Source organism: Castor canadensis, chromosome 5 (assembly GCF_047511655.1).
Source record: "Castor canadensis chromosome 5, mCasCan1.hap1v2, whole genome shotgun sequence".
In the NCBI taxonomy this organism is placed as follows: Eukaryota; Metazoa; Chordata; class Mammalia; order Rodentia; family Castoridae; genus Castor; species Castor canadensis.
The window spans coordinates 178,741,045-178,761,980 of NC_133390.1; the positions used below are offsets into that span (position 1 = coordinate 178,741,045).

Genomic DNA, 20,936 nt, shown 5'->3' on the forward strand with positions numbered 1-20,936 from the left:
CCCTCCCTGGTGGCCTCATCCTTTCCTCAAGGCCTGCCTCTGATCACATTGGCAACACCTGGATTTTGGAGAGACTTGTGTTAGAGATGTATAAACCATAAAACAGGTGTCTAAGAAGGATCTTCTATGCCATTAATGGTGTTTATGGCGGCCTCTCTGTGTCCTGCATGAAGACTTCCTCAATATCAGTGAACTTCGCTGTGATCACACCATTCTTTATTTTGAGGAAAGGATGCAGGGATTCCACAGTTAGATGCACAGGTGTTCTTTTAAGATACCTGGTTATTTCTGCAGTGTTGCCAGAGTGAGCTGAACCATGGAGTGGAGGCAAGAGGTGATGGCAAGTTCCTTCTGACCATATGCTGTCATTTGCACCACATATGTTGTCAAAACTGAATCCTAACACCAGCCTTGATTCAAGGGGTAGGAAAGTGGGCATCACCCTTCCTTGGGAAGAGTGGAGGATGGTGGCCTGGCCGCTTTTCAGCGATCCACCATGAAGAGTGGATGTTAAGTAATGGCAGGTCAGGCATGTGAATGACACACAGGTGTGATGGATCCTGCAGCACTGGGCTCACACAGGTCTGGCAGTGGTTTCTTCTGGAGCTGAGGTGTGGTTGGGGAAAGGAGGGGTACTTTTCTCCTTACTACTCCTGCCCAGATACCATGTGTACCATAGCTTGCATGCTTCTTGTAGCTGACCAGAGGATATGTTTCTCTGAGCCAGAAGGCAGCCAGCTCTGCTCTTGACTACAGCCCAGGGCAGCTCAGGTCTCTGTGAAAGTCACTGTCCCTCTCAGGAATTATCTGGGGAGGAAGAGCCTGGTGGACAGGTCCCATCCCCGCCCTCTCACTTTCCACTCATCTGAGCTCCCACTATGTGCCTGGCCCTGCCCTGGGTCGTGGGGCTCACGTGTTGAAGGGAGACAGGTTCTTTCCTCTTGTAGAACCCTTGCTTTACTGGGAAGTAAACAGACCAGCCAGCCAACAAACAGAGCAAGCCCAGTTAGCAGTATGTGTTGTGATGGACACAACCTAGTCTTGGATCCAAGAGCTATGACACGGCAACCATGTCCACATAGGTGATCAGAGGAGTGACCCCCAGGAGGTAATGGGGGAGCCCAGACGTTACAAGGAGGAACCAGCCAGTAGAGAGAATTCCAAGCAGAGAGAACAGCTGGTACAAAGGCTGCACAGGCCCTGGCATGCCCCCAGATCAGAAAGGAAGGTCCTGAAATAGAGAGGGCAAAGAAGAGGAGGGGCTGGAGGGCAGGAGATCTGGGTGGGGACTGGGCAGGCCTTGTTCTCACTGTGACAGGAGGCCATGGAGGGACTGTGAACACAGGTCCTATGAGAAGATGATTTTTTGGAAAGATCATTTTACCACTCTTGGTAGGGTTTTCTGCAAAGACCCTCCCTTACCGTCTTCTGCAGCTTCATTAAGGTATGTGTGACATAGAGAAGACTGCACACATATAAAGGGTGTGCAGCTTGACGAGTTATGTCATGTGTAGACCTGTGAAAGATCACCACAATTAGGATAGCTTCTTTATCTCCCACTTCAGTGTCCTTATGCCCTTTGCTGTCTTCACCACGGCTTCTCCTTGACAACTGCTTCCTGTCCCCAGGAAACACTGACAAGCTTTCTGTAAGTGTAGATTCATTTGCATTTTCTAGAATTTGTGTAAATGGAATCAACATGTACTCTTCTGTTATCTGACTTCATTACTATTGTGAGACTCATCCACGTTGTAGCAGGACCAGAAGTTCCTCCTTTCTATTGCTGGATAGTAGCTGGTGTATGGATATGCCACCTGTTAATGGACACCTGGGTGGCTTTCAGCTAATTATAAATAGGGCTGTGACCTATATTTGTATACAAGCCTTTGCGTGACCATATGCTCACTTCTTTTTCATAAATACCCAGGAGTAGAATGGCTGGGTCATACAATAGGCGTTTAGCTGTTTAAGAAACTGACAAGCTCTTTTCCAGACTGGTCCTGCCCTGTCACATTCTCACCATTGATGTGTTATAGTCACAGTTACTCCCTCTCCTCTGTGAATGTTTTCATTTTAGCCATACTAGCGGTTGGGTAGAAACATCTAAGATGGGTTTAATTTTCATTTCCAGAATGGTTAATGTTTGTATTTTTTCATGGTTAGGTCTCCTCTGTATCTTCTTTGGTGAAATATCTATTCAAACTTTTTGCTCACTTTTCAAAATGAGATTGTTTTCTTATAAAAAATTTTTAAAAATAAATTTTAGATGCAAGTCCTTTGCAGTTTTAGAGACTGCTTTGCACTCATTTTCTCCCAGCTGTGGACTGCTTTTTAATTTCTGGTGAAACCCTTTCTAGCTATCCTTCTATTATGGTTCATGCTTTTGGTTTTGTGTCTAAGAAATTTTTGCCCAGCCCAAGGTCACAATCAGTTTATCAGTTTCTTTACACACAAACACACATGCCTATTGGAATTTTTACAGGGATTGTGTTGAATTTATAGATCAATTTAATAAAATTGGCATGTTTACAGTATTGAGTCCATCTCGTGAACATGACAAAGCTCTCCATTTATTTAGTTATTCAAAGAATTCCTCAACAAATGTTTTCTAGTTTTCAATGCATGAGTATTTCACATCTTTTGCCAGAAAACTGCCTAGTATTTCATAGCTATCCAGTACTTTGTCTAGCATTCATTTTTGGTAAATACTATGTATCTGTTTATGCGGTATCTTGTTTTAGTCCATGAATGTCAATGGCTAGGATGTGGAAACAAAACTGATTCTCATCTGGTGACATTGCATCCTGCATCCTTGCTAAACTCACTTATTATTGCTGGCAGTGCTTTTGTGGGTCCCATTGGATACATAAATGAGCTTGTTACTTGTGAAGAGACAATTTTTTCCTTTTCCAAGCTGGATCTGGTTTATCCTTTTTCTTCTTGCCTTATTGCACTGGCTAGGACTTCCAGGGTAATGCTTAATAGAAATGGTGAGATTGGACATCCTGGTCTTCTTCCTGAAGGGAGGATTTTTTTTCCCCCATCAATAACTTATGGGTTTTTGTAGCTAACCTTTACCTGGTTGAGGATGTTCCTTCCATTCACAGTTGGGTTTGTTTTTCTTATTGTTATTTTTTTATTATTGATGGCTATTATATTTTGCCTCATGCTTTTCTCTGCCTGGTGAGGTAATCATGTTGTCTTTCTTTTTTCAGTTTGGCATTTTAGTGAATTACATTGATTGCTTTTTGAGTGATAAATCAATCTTGACTTCATGGGATAAACCACACTCGGTCATCATGTACTGCCATTTTTATAAATTTATTGGAATTGATTTGCTTAAATTTTTATTTAACTTTTTATATCAGTATTCTTGAGAGATTTTGGTCTTTAGTTTTCTGTTCCTGAAATATATTTTCTGGTTTTGCCTTCAGAATAACTTCTAGTTTTATAAAATGAGTTGCAAAGTATTTCTTTTTTTTTTTAATTTTCTGACATTTGTATCATTTGTCTCTTAAAATGTTTTGTAGAAATTACTCTTTCATCTGTCTGGAGTGTGTGTATGTGTGTGTGTGTGTAAAGATTTTTAACTAAAAATTCTATTTAATGGATATAAGTCTATGTTGGTTATATATTTCCTCCTGAGTGAATTTTAGTAGTCTGTGTTTTTTCAGGGAATTTGTTCATTTCATCTAAATTGTCAAATTTGTTGACATAAGGTGGTTTGGAATGTTCCCTTATATCTTTTTAATATCTGCACTAAGATGACGTAGATATCACCTTTTCCTCATATTGGTCATTTCTGTCTCTGTCTCTCTCTCCCTGCCTTCTTCCCTCCCTCCCTCTCTCTCGTTCCTTCTTGATCAATTTGGCTAGAGTTCTTTCAATTTTATCAATCTCATAAACTGGCTTTCGGATTCAGTGACTTTATTGTTTTTCTGGTTTGTTTTGTTGGTTTCTACTCTGATCTTTATTGTTTCTTTACATCTGTCACCTGAGGTTTCCTTTGCTCTTCTTTGTCTAGTTTCTTAAGACAAACTTTAAGGTCATTGATTTGGGGTATTTCCTCGTTCTTAACATAGGCATTCAAAGCTATAAACTCCCCCTTGGCATCAGTTTGATGTATTTTCATTTGTTCCAAAATACTTTCTGATTTCCCTTTTGATTTCTGCTTGGAACTGTGGGTTTTCCAGAAGTTTTTAATTTAGTTTCTAAGTATTTGGGTCTTTTTCTAGAGATCTTTTTGTTACGGATTTACAATGCAATTCCACTCTAGTCAGAGAACATGTTCTTGTGACTGAGTCCTTCGAGGTTTATTGAGACTTGTTTTGGCCTGGACAGGACTGGTTTGGTACTTACCACTTATGTATGCAATTAAAATGAACACCTGATCTTTGAGGAATGGAGGGTACTGTAAATTTAGGATCATGTTGACAGTGTTGATAGTGTTGTGCAAGTATCTCTGTTCCACAGATTTGTGTTTACTTGCTCTTTATGAATGATTGAGAACTGGGTTTTGAAATCTCTAGCATTAACTGTGGATTTATGTATTCTGTCAATCCTATCAGATTTTCTGTTATGTATTATGAAACTCTCTCAAGGTTCATCACTATGTAGGGTCTTTATGCCTTCCTGGTGAAGTGAACTCTTCACCATTATGGGATGACCCTTCCTGTCCCTAACACGGTTCTTTGCGTCCTGTCCAGTATTGACATACCTTCAGCTTTTTAAAAAAAATTTATGTGAAAATGGCACATCCTATTACTTTTAATTGATGTGTGTCTTTGTTTAAAGTGCATGCTTTGTGGCCGCCATATAGTTTTGCCTTGCTTTTTATCCACTCTGAAAACTTTTGCCTTTAATTAGGGTGTCCAGAATATTTTCATGAATATGATTGATTTTATTTGGTTTAAATTTATCATCTGGTTGCTTGTTTTCTTTTCTATTTGTTCCATCTGACTTTTGCTTCTCTCTTCTCTCTTTTGACTTCTTTTTTGGATTGAGTGTTTCTGTTATTCTATTTTACCTCTTCTGTTGGCTTATGAGCTGTAATTCGTTTTGTTATTGCAACAGTTGGTTGGTTCAGTGTTTGTAGTATGCATCTTTATTTCATTATTGTTAAATCACGCCACTTCACTTATAGGCAGATGACCTTACAAGAGTTTACTTCGTTTTTTCCTTTCCCTAGCCTTCGTCCCATGGTTGTCATCCATTGTGTCCATGTGTCATCATTGCTGTTATTAAGTCAGTTCTCATCCAAGAGAACTAATTAATGATAAAAGAGACCTGTTATGTCACTGTTACCATTCCACAGTTCTTTCCCTTGCACAGATTTGGGCTTCCTTTCCTAATGAATTTCTTTCATCATTTCTCATCATGTAGGTCTGATTAATTCTTGTAGATTTTTTTTATGTCTAAAAAGTATTTATTTGGCTTTCATCTTGAAGGTGATTTTTGCCACACATGGAATGGAGTTGTGTGGGTTTTTCCCTGAGAGACTCCACTGTCTTCTTACCAATCTGTTTCTGATGCGACATCTGTTGCCATGGCTCCCTTTGTTAGTCTGTCCACAGCATGTCTGTCTTTCTCTGGGTGCTGTTACGATGATTTTGTAACAGCCTTCACACCATCTTCTTTGCTATGCTCGAGGTCTGTGGAGCCTTTCCTGCTTCTTTGTAGATGTGATCATTTTCAAGCAGATGACACACATTGTGAATTTATTTCTTGGTTGTTGGATACTTTTCTATTCCATTCCTATAAATATCCTTGCGTTTTATTCTGGGAAGCAGTTGAGTTACTTGGAAGCAGCCTAACTCATCCAAGTCTGGCTTTTAAGGTTTCTTAGACAAAACCAGAGCAGTACTCAATCCAGAGTTAATTTTTCCCTCTGACTGAGGCAGGACTGTCTATGAACTCTGTCCAGTGGCTTCAGAGTCATGATGCTCTCCAGTCTGGCTGTTCTGCCCACTTGTGCCTGCCCTGTGTGAGCACTGGACACTGTTCTTGTGGCCCCCTTCTCCCAGCAGGTAGTAGTCAGTTGAAGACTCAAGGTCCCTCAGCAGGTCTTTGAGTATTTTTTCTCCTTTCCAGTTCTCAGTCCCACAAACTCCAGCTGCCCTGGTCAACTTGGTCTCTCAGATTCATCTGTTCAACTTAGGTTGTTTTCCAGGCTCTTCCTGGACTCCCTTCCCTTGACCATGGCTTGCAAGTCTCCATAGGCACCCGCTGGGGCAATCCTAGGGCTCACCTCATTTGACTTCCATCTCTCCAGCATCACTGTCTTTTGTTGCTTGCTGTTACTACCTCGAAAACCATTGTTTCATATATTTTGACTTCTGTTTGGTTTCGTTTCAGTTTGGGGTGAGGAAGGGAATGACTGATGGTGTCTGTGAGCTCAGGTAGATAGAGTGTGGGGTTCTCTACAAGCCTCTTTGCTGCTCCAGGATAAATAATGGGAACTGACAAGACAGGACTGAGGAGCTGTTCTGAAGTCTCACTAGCAGTGGTGTGTAGTGTGTGGAAGGCCAGATGGAGCCAGGGCTCTGCTGTGAGCTGCTGTCTGGGCCACTCTGGTATCTGGGGTTCCAGCTAGCATCACTCTCTTCCCAACATGCAGCCTGTGTTTCTTGAGGAAACATCCCTGCTTTGGTTCACCAAAGCAGTTCATTTCTAGAGTTCTGAAAACATTGATTCTGACAATTTTTGTACAAAGGCAATGGTTTTCTTGTTTTTATGGAGGAGAGAGTTTTCCTCCATTTTCATTAAAATCACTTGACAACATTGACAACATCTTTTTAAACAGTTGGTTACTTTATATAAGTAAACTATGTTTCTGGCAAAAATGAAATTTGGTGAACCAAAATTAATAAATAAAATGATCAGTTCCTGTGTTTTATATATCAATTTATAATAAAACACATGTATGTACAAAATTGGACATGTGTACATGTACACATATATTTTTATATATGATATGGTTTCTTTTTATAATTTACTTTCCTTAGTAATATATTTTTGCCATTCAGTAACACATGTTATTTTTCAGTGCTGGGGATTGAACCCAGGGCCTGACACATGTTAGGCAAGCTCTCTACCACTTGAGCCATGCTTTCCACCCTTTTGGGATTTTTTTTTTTTTTTTTTTTTTTTTTGTATTTTGTTTTTGAGATAGGGTCTCTGTAACTTTGCCCAGGCTGGCCTCAAACTCTCGAACCTCTTGCCTCTACCTCTCAAGTAGCTGGATTATAGACATGTACCACTACACCTGGCTGTACTGCCACTTTTAATTGATATAAAACACTCAGATGGAACAGACAATCTGTGATTTAACGAACTACTCTCTTACTGGATGTTTAGGTTATGTGATTTCTTTCATAAATAAGAGTAGGAAAAGCATCCTTTGATGTGGTTTTTTATGTTGTTGTCCCATTTGTGTAGGAGACAGACTCCTAGAAGTGGGATTTCTGAATCAAGGGGTAGGCAGAAGACTCCATGTTTGGGAACTCTGGGGGAAAGGACCTGGCTTCCTAAGAGCCCCAGGGACAGGAAGCCTGAGCTTTTACTTCCTGCTCAGTCAGTGTTAGGATGCTCTGGGAATTCATGCTTCTTCAGATTAATTTAATCAGTTGGACATAAGGAGCACTCAAATTCATGAAGTTTTCATTGTAAGCTGTTTTTCTGGAAATTTCCTTTTTTAACTTTTAAGGAACAAAATCTGGTAACCTCTGGGTACCGTGGTGAGGACTTTCTGTGAGGACGCCCCAGAAGTTCTCACTGTGGCCCTGCTGTGTGCCCTCACTGTGGTGCTAGAGGCTGGACTGGTCACAGGTGAGAACCGCTAGCACACGTTCCTATGGAACAAGTCTTCCCTCACTCACATCTAGAAATCTCCTATGAAAGGCTCTTTTTCTCAGTTAAGAACAAATGCAATTGAAGGTTTGTAATGAAAATCCTGGGACATTTGCAGTAGGCTTAAGGACTCACTTTATCACCAGTTAAAAAGATTAAACCACATTTGGTAGAGTTTTATGGCTGAGCACTTTGTAGTTCTTGGGAAATGGCATTCTTTCTTCTGCCATGTATGAGCCCCTTGACCACCATGGAGACTTTGTCCCGAGACCTTTGGGACTTCCTGAGTTCATGAATGTCACCACAGCTTTCAATTTCCCTCCTAACATTCATAAAGACCAACTGAAAAACACATTGGATCCCTCCAGGCTCGTCCTGATTCTATAAATACAGGACTGCAGTCATTTTTTTAAATTTTATTATTCATATGTGCATACAAGGCTTGGGTCATTTCTCCCCCCTGCCCCCACCCCCTCCCTTACCACCCACTCCGCCCCCTCCCTCTCCCCCATACCTCCTCGATACCCGGCAGAAACTATTTTGCCCTTATTTCTAATTTTGTTGTAGAGAGAGTATAGGCAATAATAGGAAGGAACAAGGGTTTTTGCTGGTTGAGATAAGGATAGCTATACAGGGAGTTGACTCACATTGATTTCCTGTGCGTGTGTGTTGCCTTCTAGGTTAATTCTTTTTGATCTCACCTTTTCTCTAGTTCCTGGTCCCCTTTTCCTATTGGCCTCAGTTGCTTTTAAGGTATCTGCTTTAGTTTCTCTGCATTGAGGGCAACAAATGCTAGCTAATTTTTTAGGTGTCTTACCTATCCTCACCCCTCCCTTGTGTGCTCTCGCTTTTATCATGTGCTCAAAGTCCAATCCCATTGTTGTGTTTGCCCTTGATCTAATGTCCACATATGAGGGAGAACATACGATTTTTGGTCTTTTGGGCCAGGCTAACCTCACTCAGAATGATGTTCTCCAATTCCATCCATTTACCAGCGAATGATAACATTTCGTTCTTCTTCGTGGCTGCATAAAATTCCATTGTGTATAGATACCACATTTTCTTAATCCATTCGTCAGTGGTGGGGCATCTTGGCTGTTTCCATAACTTGGCTATTGTGAATAGTGCTGCAATAAACATGGGTGTGCAGGTGCCTCTGGCGTCACAGTCTTTTGGGTATATCCCCAAGAGTGGTATTGCTGGATCAAATGGTAGATCAATGTTTAGCTTTTTAAGTAGCCTCCAAATTTTTTTCCAGAGTGGTTGTAGTAGTCTACATTCCCACCAGCAGTGTAAGAGGGTTCCTTTTTCCCCACATCCTCGCCAACACCTGTTGTTGGTGGTGTTGCTGATGATGGCTATTCTAACAGGGGTGAGGTGGAATCTTAGTGTGGTTTTAATTTGCATTTCCTTTATTGCTAGAGATGGTGAGCATTTTTTCATGTGTTTTTGGCCATTTGAATTTCTTCTTTTGAGAAAGTTCTGTTTAGTTCACTTGCCCATTTCTTTATTGGTTCATTAGTTTTGGGAGAATTTAGTTTTTTAAGTTCCCTATATATTCTGGTTATCAGTCCTTTGTCTGATGTGTAGCTGGCAAATATTTTCTCCCACTCTGTGGGTGTTCTTTTCAGTTTAGAGACCATTTCTTTTGTTGAACAGAAGCTTTTTAGTTTTATGAAGTCCCAATTATCTATGCTATATCTTAGTTGCTGTGCTGCTGGGATTCCATTGAGAAAGTTCTTACCTATACCTACTAACTCCACAGTATTTCCTACTCTTCCCTGTATCAACTTTAGAGTTTGTGGTCTGATATTAAGATCCTTGATCCATTTTGAGTTAATCTTGGTATAGGGTGATATACATGGATCTAGTTTCAGTTTTTTGCAGACTGCTAACCAGTTTTCCCAGCAGTTTTTGTTGAAGAGGCTGCTTTTTCTCCATCGTATATTTTTAGCTCCTTTGTCAAAGACAAGTTGGTTATAGTTGTGTGGCTTCATATCTGGGTCCTCTATTCTGTTCCACTGGTCTTCATGTCTGTTTTTGTGCCAGTACCATGCTGTTTTTATTGTTATTGCTTTGTAATATAGTTTAAAGTCGGGTATCGTGATACCTCCAGCATTGTTCTTTTGACTGAGTATTGCCTTGGCTATTTGTGGCCTCTTGTGTTTCCATATAAATTTCACGGTAGATTTTTCAATCTCTTTAATGAATGTCATTGGAATTTTGATGGGAATTGCATTAAACATGTAGATTACTTTTGGGAGTATCGACAGTTTTACTATGTTGATTCTACCAATCCATGAGCATGGGATGCAGTCATTTCTAAAGCTATTAAGACAAATTTGGGCTGAAGTCCTTGCCGAAATGATTGCAGTCATTCTTTTTCTTTCTGAGGCACACAACTAACAAGTGTACACTAGAAATTCAAGTTTTAGCTGAGTTCCACTTTCATATCTTACTTTATTCTGAATTTCTGTGAAACAGAGTTGGACATTTTCCTTGCTGTCTATCCCCACTGCAGAATGGGAGTTGGCTTTTGGGAGCCATTTTTCTGAAAAGATCAGGTTCATCTCCATCTGTGGAAGTGACCATGCTGGATGGTGACTTGGCCCTCAGGATTCAGAGCTATGCTCTAGTAATACTGCAAAGCCACCACCTACACTGTGCATGAGCTGTCAGAGTTTCTTGCAAGTGGCCAGCATGTGTGTGCTGGGGGCAGGTGGGGGCTCTGCTACTTAGAAGCTCAACTGAGCAGAACGACAGTGCTTCCTGGCACACTGATGCACCTGACGAATGACCCTCTCTCTGTGTCAGTGCACGCAGCGAACACCATTTGTGCTCATGAGTAAATACATGCTATGGCCTAAGAGCCTTCTCATGTCCCTATTTCACTCGGATGACTTGGGACTTGTGGAAACTCCAAAACAAAACTCAGCCCGGCAGACCGTGAACCAGCCGGGCCTGTCATTCACTCACTGATGTCACTGAGAATGAACTGTCTCTCAGTGAACAGGGAGAGTGGCTGTCATTGAGGTTAAGGTCCAGTGGAGGAGACAGGTGACAAAACAGCCAGTGGAGAAAGATGTCATTTAAGAGAGAAAGTAAAACAGGGCTGCGTGATGATAATAGAGGCTCTGTTTCAGCTGTGCTGTTCAGGGGGCGGCCAGCCCTGGGTGGTGCTGGCAGAGCAGGGATTAGGTAGAGGAAAGAGATGGTGTGAAAACCCTGAGGTGGGACTTTCTAGGATGAAAAGGCCAGAGGTGGAATGTGGTGAGGTGCAGTGGATGGTCAGTACTGCATGGGGATGGGGATGAAGCTGTCCAAAGTCGGATGCTTTTGAAAGAAGAAATGAGTGCTGTGAATAATACCCTGACACACAGGTGTCAACCAGGATTGTTCCCGGAAACCCTGCACGTATGACCCATCTCCCATGGAGCATGTGGCTCAGTGAACCAGCATGGTAGATTTTGTCCTTGCACTGCACACGGATCCCCTGGAAAGTACACACAGGGCTTCCAGCTCCAGCTCCTGTTCCCCTGAGAGGCTGCATTACAAGCCAGGACTCTTTGAAGGCCTGGTGTCTCTGACCCCTTGTGTCCTCTTCCCCTTGTGGTCTTTTAGGAACACTTCCGAGGAAATGCAAGAAGGAGCTGCTGGCAGTGAAGCTGAGGAACCGGCCAAGCAAGCAGGAGCTGGAGGACAGGAACATCTTCCCCAGGAGGACAGACGAGGAGCGGCAGGAGATTCGGCAGCAGATCGAGATGAAGCTCTCCAAGTGAGTGCTGCCCTCGGACATACACAGGGCTGTGCCTGGCCTCATGGTCTGTGCCCTCTGAGGTCCCATCTCCTCCTTGTGCTGGGTGGGGGCTCCCAAAGGCAGAGTCTCAGCAGGACCCTAGCCCTTGGCGTTAGTGTTGGGGGCAGACGGTTCTGCTGTGGGAACTGCCCTGCACACTATAGGGGGCAGTGGTCTCCACATGTGGCATTCCCCATGATGATCCAAACTGTGCCCAAACATTGCCAAATACCCCCTGAGGGGCAAACCAGTCCCCAGGGGAAGCACTGGACACTGGTCTGTCAGAGCCGAAGGAAATGCATCAAGAAGCAAGGGTCACAACTGGGAGGGATGAGGCCAAAATGGTGAGGACATGCCATGCCAGGGCTAGGGATGGGGGTGTCCCAATTCACCCCCACTTGATCGTTTTTCCCCTAAGGATGTGGAACCAGAATTGCAAGATAATCTAAGTTTTTCAAGGAAAGTCTTTCTCTCTCTCTCTCTTACACACACACACACACACACACACACACTTTTTCAAACAGTGTATGCACCAAGTCAGCCATCTCTCTGTGGCCCAGATCCACAAGTGAGCACCTTCTGGTGCCCCCCAGGGAGACAGACTGTGTTAGGGGTCATGGCAGAGGGAGCTCCTTGGTCCTTGTGGCTGAGGTCTGTTGAGATCCATCTTGTGCCCTGTGACAGTGCATTTCCCAAGGCAAGGCTGCCAGTGAGTGAGGACAGGATTGTGAAAATGTGGTGGCTCCCAAGAGCTGGCTGCCTCCTGAAGTTGCTTCCCGTGTACCGGAGCCACTGGGGTTCAGAGCACTTGGTGCTTGCTCCATGTCACAGTCCCCACTTGTGGACACTGCCCAAGGCCAGTCCACAGCAGCTGAGCGGGCAATGGAGGCTGTCAGAGGAAAGTCAAGACCTTCCAGCAGTCGAGCTGATGGCATCCCCACATGGGCCAGAGGGCGAGGAAGGTCCCTTTGGAACTTCTGTGCGTAGTTACAGTGGGGTGCTGGGCTCTCCCCTTGCTGACAATAAGCCTGTGCACATGGAGCTTGGTGCCCTGGACACCCTGGCCTATCCCTTCCCCCTTAAATCCCAGGGCTGGGAGAAAGGGGTGCTAGACCTTCTCAGATGGCACTGCTGTCTCCGCCCCCCTTGACCTGCCCTCAGTCAAGACTTCCCATTGTCCCCTGAACATAGGTTCTGATGTGGCAGGATGACATGGCCCGATGGCCTGCACTTCTAACAAGGTCTGGGTGCTGATGCTGTTGATCTGGGGATCACACTTTGAGAAGTGAGGGTTGCAGGCCACTTTCTCCGCTGTGGCACTATTGACATTCTCTGTGGCAGACTAACCTGTGCAGTGCAGCAGTCCAGTAGCATTCCCTGGATCCTACTAGACATCAGTAGAACAAAACATCTCCAGAGACTGCCCAGGGTCCCTTAGGGTGAGAGGACAGGACTGCCCCAGGAGAGAAGCCCTGGTGTAAAGTGGCTGCAGGCTTCTTCCCCAGGCAGCCCTTCCTGTGCCTGAGGTGCAGGGCTCCTTGTTTCTAGTTGGCCCTTGTTTCTGCTCTGTGCTGGGAACTGGGGCCCCGATGTTTCCTTTGCAGAAGCAGAATCTTTTCCTTGACTTTGTTCACAATGGAGGGCAGGAAATGTGAGTGGGTGAAGCCTGGATGCTCTGGTGCCATGACCATGCATGACATTGAGTGTCTTGTGTTTTGGGTGTCAGTTTTCTCACCTGGAGAATGGGGGCTACTGTTGTCTGCTCACTGCAGAGAGCTCTGGTCAATATGGTGCCGGTCTCCTGCAGCCTGTTGAGGTCCTGACAGGCTGGAGCGTGAAGGGTCTTTGGAATCACTCAGACCCAGGTTTCAGCCCAGCTCTGTTCAGCTGGATCCCTCCCCCACATCTCAGCTTTCTCATCCATAAAGTGGGATGGCACTTTCCAGGCAACTGTGAATTTTGCAGGACACCTTATAGGAAAAGGGCATTGCACACATAGCAGGCACTCAGTCCATGCAGCGGTCACTGTTCTGGCTGGTGAAGCCAGAGGGTCGTGTCTGCTCAGCCAGTCTTCTGTACCTGTCCTAAGTGGCCTGGGACACAGCTCCATGGTCAAGGTCTCTGTGTCAGCAGTGGCTCTCAGACCCCAGAGCAGTGTTCCCTATGGAGTTGCTCTCAAAAGTTAGAAGATGTGCCCTACCCAGCCCATGACATAGCCCTTCAGGAGAGGACACATGCACATTCAGCAATTCTCTAATTCTGAGGGTCCTGGGAACCCTCAATGGACTTGTCTGCCTGGTGGGAGTAAGGTTTTCCAGACTCATCATGGTTTATCCATCGCACCCTGTCTGGTCATCCCTCAGGAGGGGAACTGTGTGCCAAGGCATACCTGTGCCCCTTTGCCAGGCAATGCCAAATTTTTGCACTGTTTCCTTCTTTACCGAATCTGTATACAACCTGCTACCTGACCTGTGTCATCCCTCTGTGGCTTCAGAGAGCTTTTCTGCAGTGCTGGCAATGAGCTCGAGACCTCATAGGTTGAGTTTCCATTCCTCTTGCTCTTCGGGAGGTCTTACACTTCCCAGTGTGTCAGCTTTGCCTGGAGTTTTCTTTACTGACTTCAGGAGCTCAGTGTTGAAGCTGGGCTTCTCTCCCTTCCCAAGTGTCAGGCACACAGTCCTCTTCAGCTGTACAAAGGCCCTTCCTCTTGCACTGGGTCACATCAGGATGAAATGGTGTGAGGTACACCAGGGAGGCATCTCAGCTTAGCCACACAGTACAGTGTGGAGGGTGGGCTGCTTCTCTTTGTGCTCATGCCCATGGGCTGATGGGGTCACCTCATGGGACCAGAGGGTGTCCTTTCACATATCAACCTGGGAAAAAGGCAAAATTCAGAACTCGATGTAGGGTTTCTACTTGATGAATGGCATTGCTTTCACAGGATCGTAATGTCAAAAAATTGTAAGTTGAACTGTCATATGTTGTGAACTGTATTTCCTTTTTTCAATGCTTTTCTTTGATGTATGGAAGTTTTGATTTTTAGGGTTATCAGGCTATCAGCCGTACACTAGAGGAGGCAGCACACCTTTTCTTTGGAGAAATGCGAGTGTTAATCACCATAAGATAACAGAGAAGTGGTGAACGCTTTCTGCTGTGTTGGCCTTACTGTTTCTGGCGCACCTACTTAGTTTGACCACTGTATCTCTGAAGGAGCCACAGGAAGTATGCAAATGAATGGCCAAGGCCATGTATCAATAAAACTTTATTTATAAAAACAGCACACGGTCCACAGGACAAACTCTGCTGATGGAATTTAGGACTCATCCTATTTTGTCATGTTTGAAAGTCCTTCCCAGCGGGATGCAAAAGAATTCTGTTTACTCACTATAGGATCCACACTTGCCTTCTAACTGTCTAACTGTGCTTTTCTATTTGATAATGGAACCAAGTTCTCTTTCAAATTGAAACAGTAAATGGAGTATTTAAACAACAAAAAAGTTAATTAAATGATAATAGCACTTGTGCTTCAAAAACACCACAGAAGTTACCAGGGTGGTGGGGACAATGAAAGTTGGGCCAGCTGCCTGTGTATGCTGACAGGTTGGAAGAAGGGCCCTGTTGAGGAGGTGCCAAAAACACAGGCCCTGGGGCTAGGTTTACCCATTACTCACCTGTCTGTGACTAATTTTAGACCTTGGAGAAGAACTCAGTGGCTCCTGGATGTTTGTCACCATGTTTGAAAACTAAAAACAGTCCCAGAATCGTACACAGAGAAAGCAGCTATTGAGAAGTCACTCTGGGGAGGTCAGATGGTGGCCTGGTGTGTTTTCCCTACAGGGGCAGTCTATTTGGGTCCCTTTGTCTGTGCTTTGCCTCCTCTCAGAACTCCTTTCACCATCTCTTGCTGAATAATTCAGCCTCTGGTTGCCATGGCAATGTGCCATCTACCGTATCCCAAAGAGCATTTGGTGAGTTCATTGTATTTTATTTTTTTTATTTCCAGACACTTAATATTTTACCATCTGAGTGCTCTCAGGGCTTTTCTGAGGTGGTCACTCCCTATCCCCGCCCCCCGCCATGACATACCCTGTGTGCTTGGTCTGGTATACAGTGAGTTGGGGTCAGTGTCGTTGATGTGAAGGTCTTCGATGATCCTCACTCTCCCCGCCTACACGGGAGCTCAGCTTGTCTCTAGATCGTGAGAGTGGCTGGGCAGAGTAAAGACCTGCAGCCCTGTGTTTCACAGCGTGTGTTCTGGGACACGCACAGCCCTATCCTGACTACACGCCTCCTAAGGACAGCTGGCAACAAGGAGGCCACTGGCAGTTGTCACTTTTTATGTTTGTTTTCTGAGGCAAGGTCTCGCTCAGTATCCCAAGTTAGCATTGAACTTGATGCTTAGCCTGCCAAGTGTTGGGATCACAGCCTGGCCAGCTGTCACTTTTAAGTGCTGACTATGTGCTGTGAGTTGGGTTAACTTGCTCTCGGTGACCCAGGTGTGTTATCTCTGCTTTAGAGATGAGAAAACCAAGTCTTAGGGACCTGTTGAGGTGCCTCTCCAGAGCCACACAGGAGGAGTGAGCTTAGGCATTAAATGGGCCTAGAGCCCCCAGATGGCCTCAGATAGAGCTCCCTGGACAGTAAGGTGCCACGGGTCTTGTTTATCTTAATCCTGGCTTTGGATTTTCTTCTGTTGGTTTGGCTTCAATCAAGGTGTGTTCTGGCCCCCAGTCAACACCCAGGTCTCTGGTGCAAAGGACTAATACCTGTGTTGGGTAGGGACAGCAGAAGATGATACAAAATGCATCCCAGTATGATGGGGGAGTTGAAGATCCTTAGAGAAAATATCCATACAGAGACCTAACCAGGCCAGAGAGGTGTGGACCAGTGAGCGCGAATCACAGCCCCCCACCTCTGCCAGGTGCCCCCCCACCTCTGCCAGGTGCCCCCCCACCTCTGCCAGGTGCCTTTGGGTACCTCTTTTGTCTCTGGGTCTCTCTCCTAGTTTGTGAAGTGGAGATGCAGGAAGTGCCTTCCTCTGGGGCACTTTGCACAGGGCACAGAGGCCACCAGCAGGGCTGTGTGAAGACTAGTAAGGCTGTTGAGTAAACAAGGCCACAGTGGACTTGGAGTCCCAATGTTGATGTGAATGTGAGCCTTGTTCCCATGCAGGACTGTTTGTGACTTTGCCTGGGGCGCTGGGTAGGTGCATCCTGAGCGATGTGAAATCTCTTCGTGCTCCCTCTGGGACTCCTTTGTTCCAGGCATAGTGAGCAGCTGATGAAGGCTCAACAGCATCCTTCAAGAGCTGGCACTCAGCATGTTAACACAGCAGTTAAGTGATCGCCTCTCTCTTTGCACATTTTGTTCTGCATCTAGAACAGGCTGCCACCACTCAGACCACAGGAGAACACAAGGTCCCCGGGAAAACTGTGCTGCCTACTGCTCACCTCTCCACGCCCACCTTGAAGTCTACAGAATTTTAGGGACGTAAGCCGCTCTTAAGGCTGGGATGGAGCCTGGCCGAAGCTGCCTCATAGGACGCTATACCCAGGGCGGGAGCAAGGATGCAGAAGCTGCAGAGTGTGGCCGGGTGTGGTGCAACTTCTTGGTTTTGTGGACATAGAGTCAAAGACACAGTAATCTTTTTCTGAGATTAGAAAAAACAAATTGATTATTTCTAATTGTATGAACAGAAGCCAGTCCTTTCTGAAGCTTAGAGGGAGAGTGTGATGACAGATGCTCTTGATAAACATTGGTTGGGCCTTGGTCCTTCCCTTCCCCCTTCCCACCATGACTTGGAGAGAGGATGGGAGCCCAGTTTACCCTGGGTGACTTGAATCCAGTCCTGTGGGCATCATTCATGACGAGGGACAGAGAGACCACAGTGCTCATGTCCATCCTGGGTCCCCTATGTTCTAGAGGCTGCTCAGAGCTTCAAGCTCACTATCTCCTTGAAAGGACACTTCGAGGTGGGTGCTGCTCATAGTTCCATTTTTCAGATGAGGAAAACTAGCTCAGAACAGGGCAGTTCCTTGCCCAGAATCACACAGCAGAAAATGATTGTGAGAAACAACGGGGTGGGGGTCCCCTCATTTCCCACATCTGCCTGTGCATGCCCGTCACAGGGGAGGGAGCTCTGTGAAACGCAGATTCCCAGGTCTCACTCCAGATCTCTTAAGTAGGAATCTACATTTTAACAGAGCCCCTTCCCCAAGTGCTGTTGCTCTCTCAATCCCTCATGTGACCCCTTCCTTAGGAAGACTGTCCTCAGAAGCTTTAGTGTCAGAATCATCTGTGCTCCTGTCCACAGCTGTCCTGTTGGTAACTTAAGGTGAATGCACATTTTGGAATTAATTGTGTTTCCCTTTCTGCATTGGTGACCAGAAAACTCAGAGCGAAGTGTGCAGCTACCTGTGGCAAAATGGTGTTGTGTCAGTAGGAGCATATGCTATGCTTGATCTGTTGCATGCCCTGTGCCTCAGTTTCCCCAACCCTTCATTTTATCTTTATGCTGTATATTTTCTATACATAGTTTCAAATCACTTGTAGCGTGTTTGATGGTAAAGTCTTAAGTAAGAGGCTGTGAGCGTGTTGGAGTTAGCCACGTGGCGTGTCAGAAGGGAGTTCCCTATTGCTACACCAGAGTCCCACGTTTGCTTTTAACAGAACTATAGCATCTGGGACGTAGATAGAAGTGCCAAGTTTGCTTCCCCCTCCCACATGGATAGACTTTCAGTTTGCATCAAGATTCTCACAGTTCAAAAAGCTTGTCACACATGACAAGATTTTTCTTTTTATAGATTATTTACATGAGTTATATTTCCAGAAATGTTCAAAAAGGAGAAAGACAAATGCAGTGAATTAGACAAGAATGAAGAGCCATCATTAAATAATTCAGTGGGATCCCAACAGATAAGTGGGTAAGAGGCTGGGGTATATAGCTCAGCAGAAAGAAAAGAATTTCTAATCAATATGTAGAAAATACTTTCACTGGTGACTACAAACCCAAAAATCACAAAATAATAGGGAGCTTTCCCTCCCCATTAAATTAACAACAAAACACAAGATTTTGGGGTATCATGTTTTAACAATATTGTCGTCATTATGTAGATAGTGATAACCAACAGAACTCAGTACTAGCGAGGCTGGCACACGTAGCCATGCAAACATAATTTACCAATGTGTATGAAGAGTCAGGAGGACAATTTGTGTATTTTAGCTCAGCATTCCACCATGGCCGTTGAGAACTGAGAAGGAAGAACAAGCGGAAGGGAGAAAGCAGGAAGAGGTAGTTGTAGTCGTCAGTCTTCCATCCCAGAGCAAGCACAAGTAAAGGTTGTGCACACGAAGCCAGCAGTTCTGCTTTGCTCTGGAGGCTTTGGCCAGGGATTCCACACAGGTGCCCGGCTAACCCCGAGCATCCTGGTTCTTTGCTTTCAAAAGGTATGGGGTGCTGGGTACTCAGGTCAACACCAGGCGCTACTGGCAGAGGCTTCTTTTGGGAACCGCTATCTCCAACACATCACACAGGGACTTGCTTCAAGCCAGGACAAGCCCATGAGGTTGACACCCTGCTACCCCAGTTTGAGACAGGCGATGGTAAAACACAGGAGCCTGGCCCACCTCTCTCTGGGGCAGAGGCTAAGCTCTGTTAAGCATTGGTAAATACCACCAGGTGCTGTTAACTGTTACTAGAATTGTTAGTTCAGCTTCACTTGGGTAGGTGTTTGTTATAAGTACCATTTTAGTGCTTTCTGTGAATGATTAAAAACTGTCCTTTCCCTTATGAGAAGGGGACTGTCAGCCAAGGACCCCTTTAATGGCAATGGGCTAGACAGCCCTCAGTGGCAGCTGGGCTGTTTTGGACAGCTTACAGTCACTCTGAGGACACTCCAGCAGCTGTAGGGGCCACTACAACGTCACTAAAGACAGGTAGTAATGCCTACTACAGACAGCTTGCACCAGCCTTGGAAATCAGCACTCAAAGCAGGACAAGCCTCTGTGAAGTCTAGATGACCCTGCAGCCATTTTCACCGAGGTCAGAGGAGTATATTTTCTCTGGTGGCTCAGCAAAGGTTTGTGATTGGTGCAAACATAGTCCTTCATTTGCATAAAGCCTTGTACTGTGATTGGTGCAAACACCCTTGCCTCAGTCCCCTCCTACCTATATAAGCAGCCTGTTGTGCTCACTTTTCAGGTCACTCAGGAGACACCCTCCTGTGCTGCCCCTGGCTTTGCAACATTAGGCCCAATGAAAGGCTTCTCTCAAGCAGTTTTTTCTTGCATATTTGTAATTTTTGTTATTAGTTGACTGGGCTGAGCTGGCGACATGAAGAGGAGATGGTGGCAAAGGCAGCAGTGAGAAGATGGCTGAAGAGCTCCAGAGGGCAACAAGGGGTGGGGTGGGAGAAGGGGAGGTGCAGAGGCAAGGGAGGCAACAGAGGTTGCAAAGTGCTAAAGGTGAGAAACTGCTGGTCCTGGTTGTGGAAGAGTTCCAGGGAGCTACCAAGTCTTTTGGGCCGAGGGTCCCAACACCCTTGGCCAGGAGCTGTATCACTAGCAGCTGTAGGAGCCGAGGGTCTTAATGACACCAGAGGCCATTCGGGAACTGCGCACCACAAGCCTTGGCTTCTGACTGCTGCTGGAAGCCAAGGGTTATGATGGCTGCCAACTGGAGGGCCTCTGGCGTCTAAGCCTGGAGCAATGGGCCCCTCGTTCTTAGGGCTTGGCACTATAAAGCTTCTGAGTTTGTCAGTCCAGCCCCTAGGCCTCAGGCACGCAGGGGCCTGGTACTGCCAATACTGTAAGAGCTTCTCCTTGCCTACTCACAATTTCTATCGGTACAGCAGAACAGCCCCAGCTAGCTGTTGGCAACAGTGGGAGCACATGGGAATGGCTTGACTGAAGTTGCCCAGCTCCTGTGTGGGCTCGGGGTTCAGCCCTGCACAAGAGCAGGATCCAGAAGTTAGGCTTTCCTGGGTTCCTCTGGAGTCTGGGAAAGCCCTTGGCCTCCAACCCCTCCCACGCTGCAGCAGGAGCCCATCAGCTCTGATTCTTACTGCTGCCTCTTTGCCGGTGACATGGACACCGTTCATCTATAGAATGTGTGGCAGACACATGGTCAAGAACATATTTACTGGCTCCTCATCAACCTTTCGCTCCCTCCTTCTGCCATTCAAGGCCTGGCAGGGGTCAGAACATTACCAGGACATGGCCTTGTGGCTCACATCCGTCCTTTGCCACCATAGGAGCAGGACATAGTATGACAGCTGGGATCACAGCTCCTACC

At 45.5% G+C, this 20,936-nt stretch overlaps 1 protein-coding gene across 2 annotated transcripts in view; it reads left to right on the forward strand.

Moving 5' to 3' along the window:
* The window catches only part of Phactr3 (phosphatase and actin regulator 3), a 204,801-nt gene that overhangs the window by 154,969 nt on the left and 28,896 nt on the right, over positions 1–20,936 (forward strand). For both annotated transcript variants that reach the window (XM_074075043.1, XM_074075042.1), the window contains exon 8: positions 11,470–11,623. In XM_074075043.1, the coding sequence (XP_073931144.1) occupies positions 11,470–11,623 (154 nt within the window). The remainder of the gene's footprint in view (positions 1–11,469; positions 11,624–20,936) is intronic.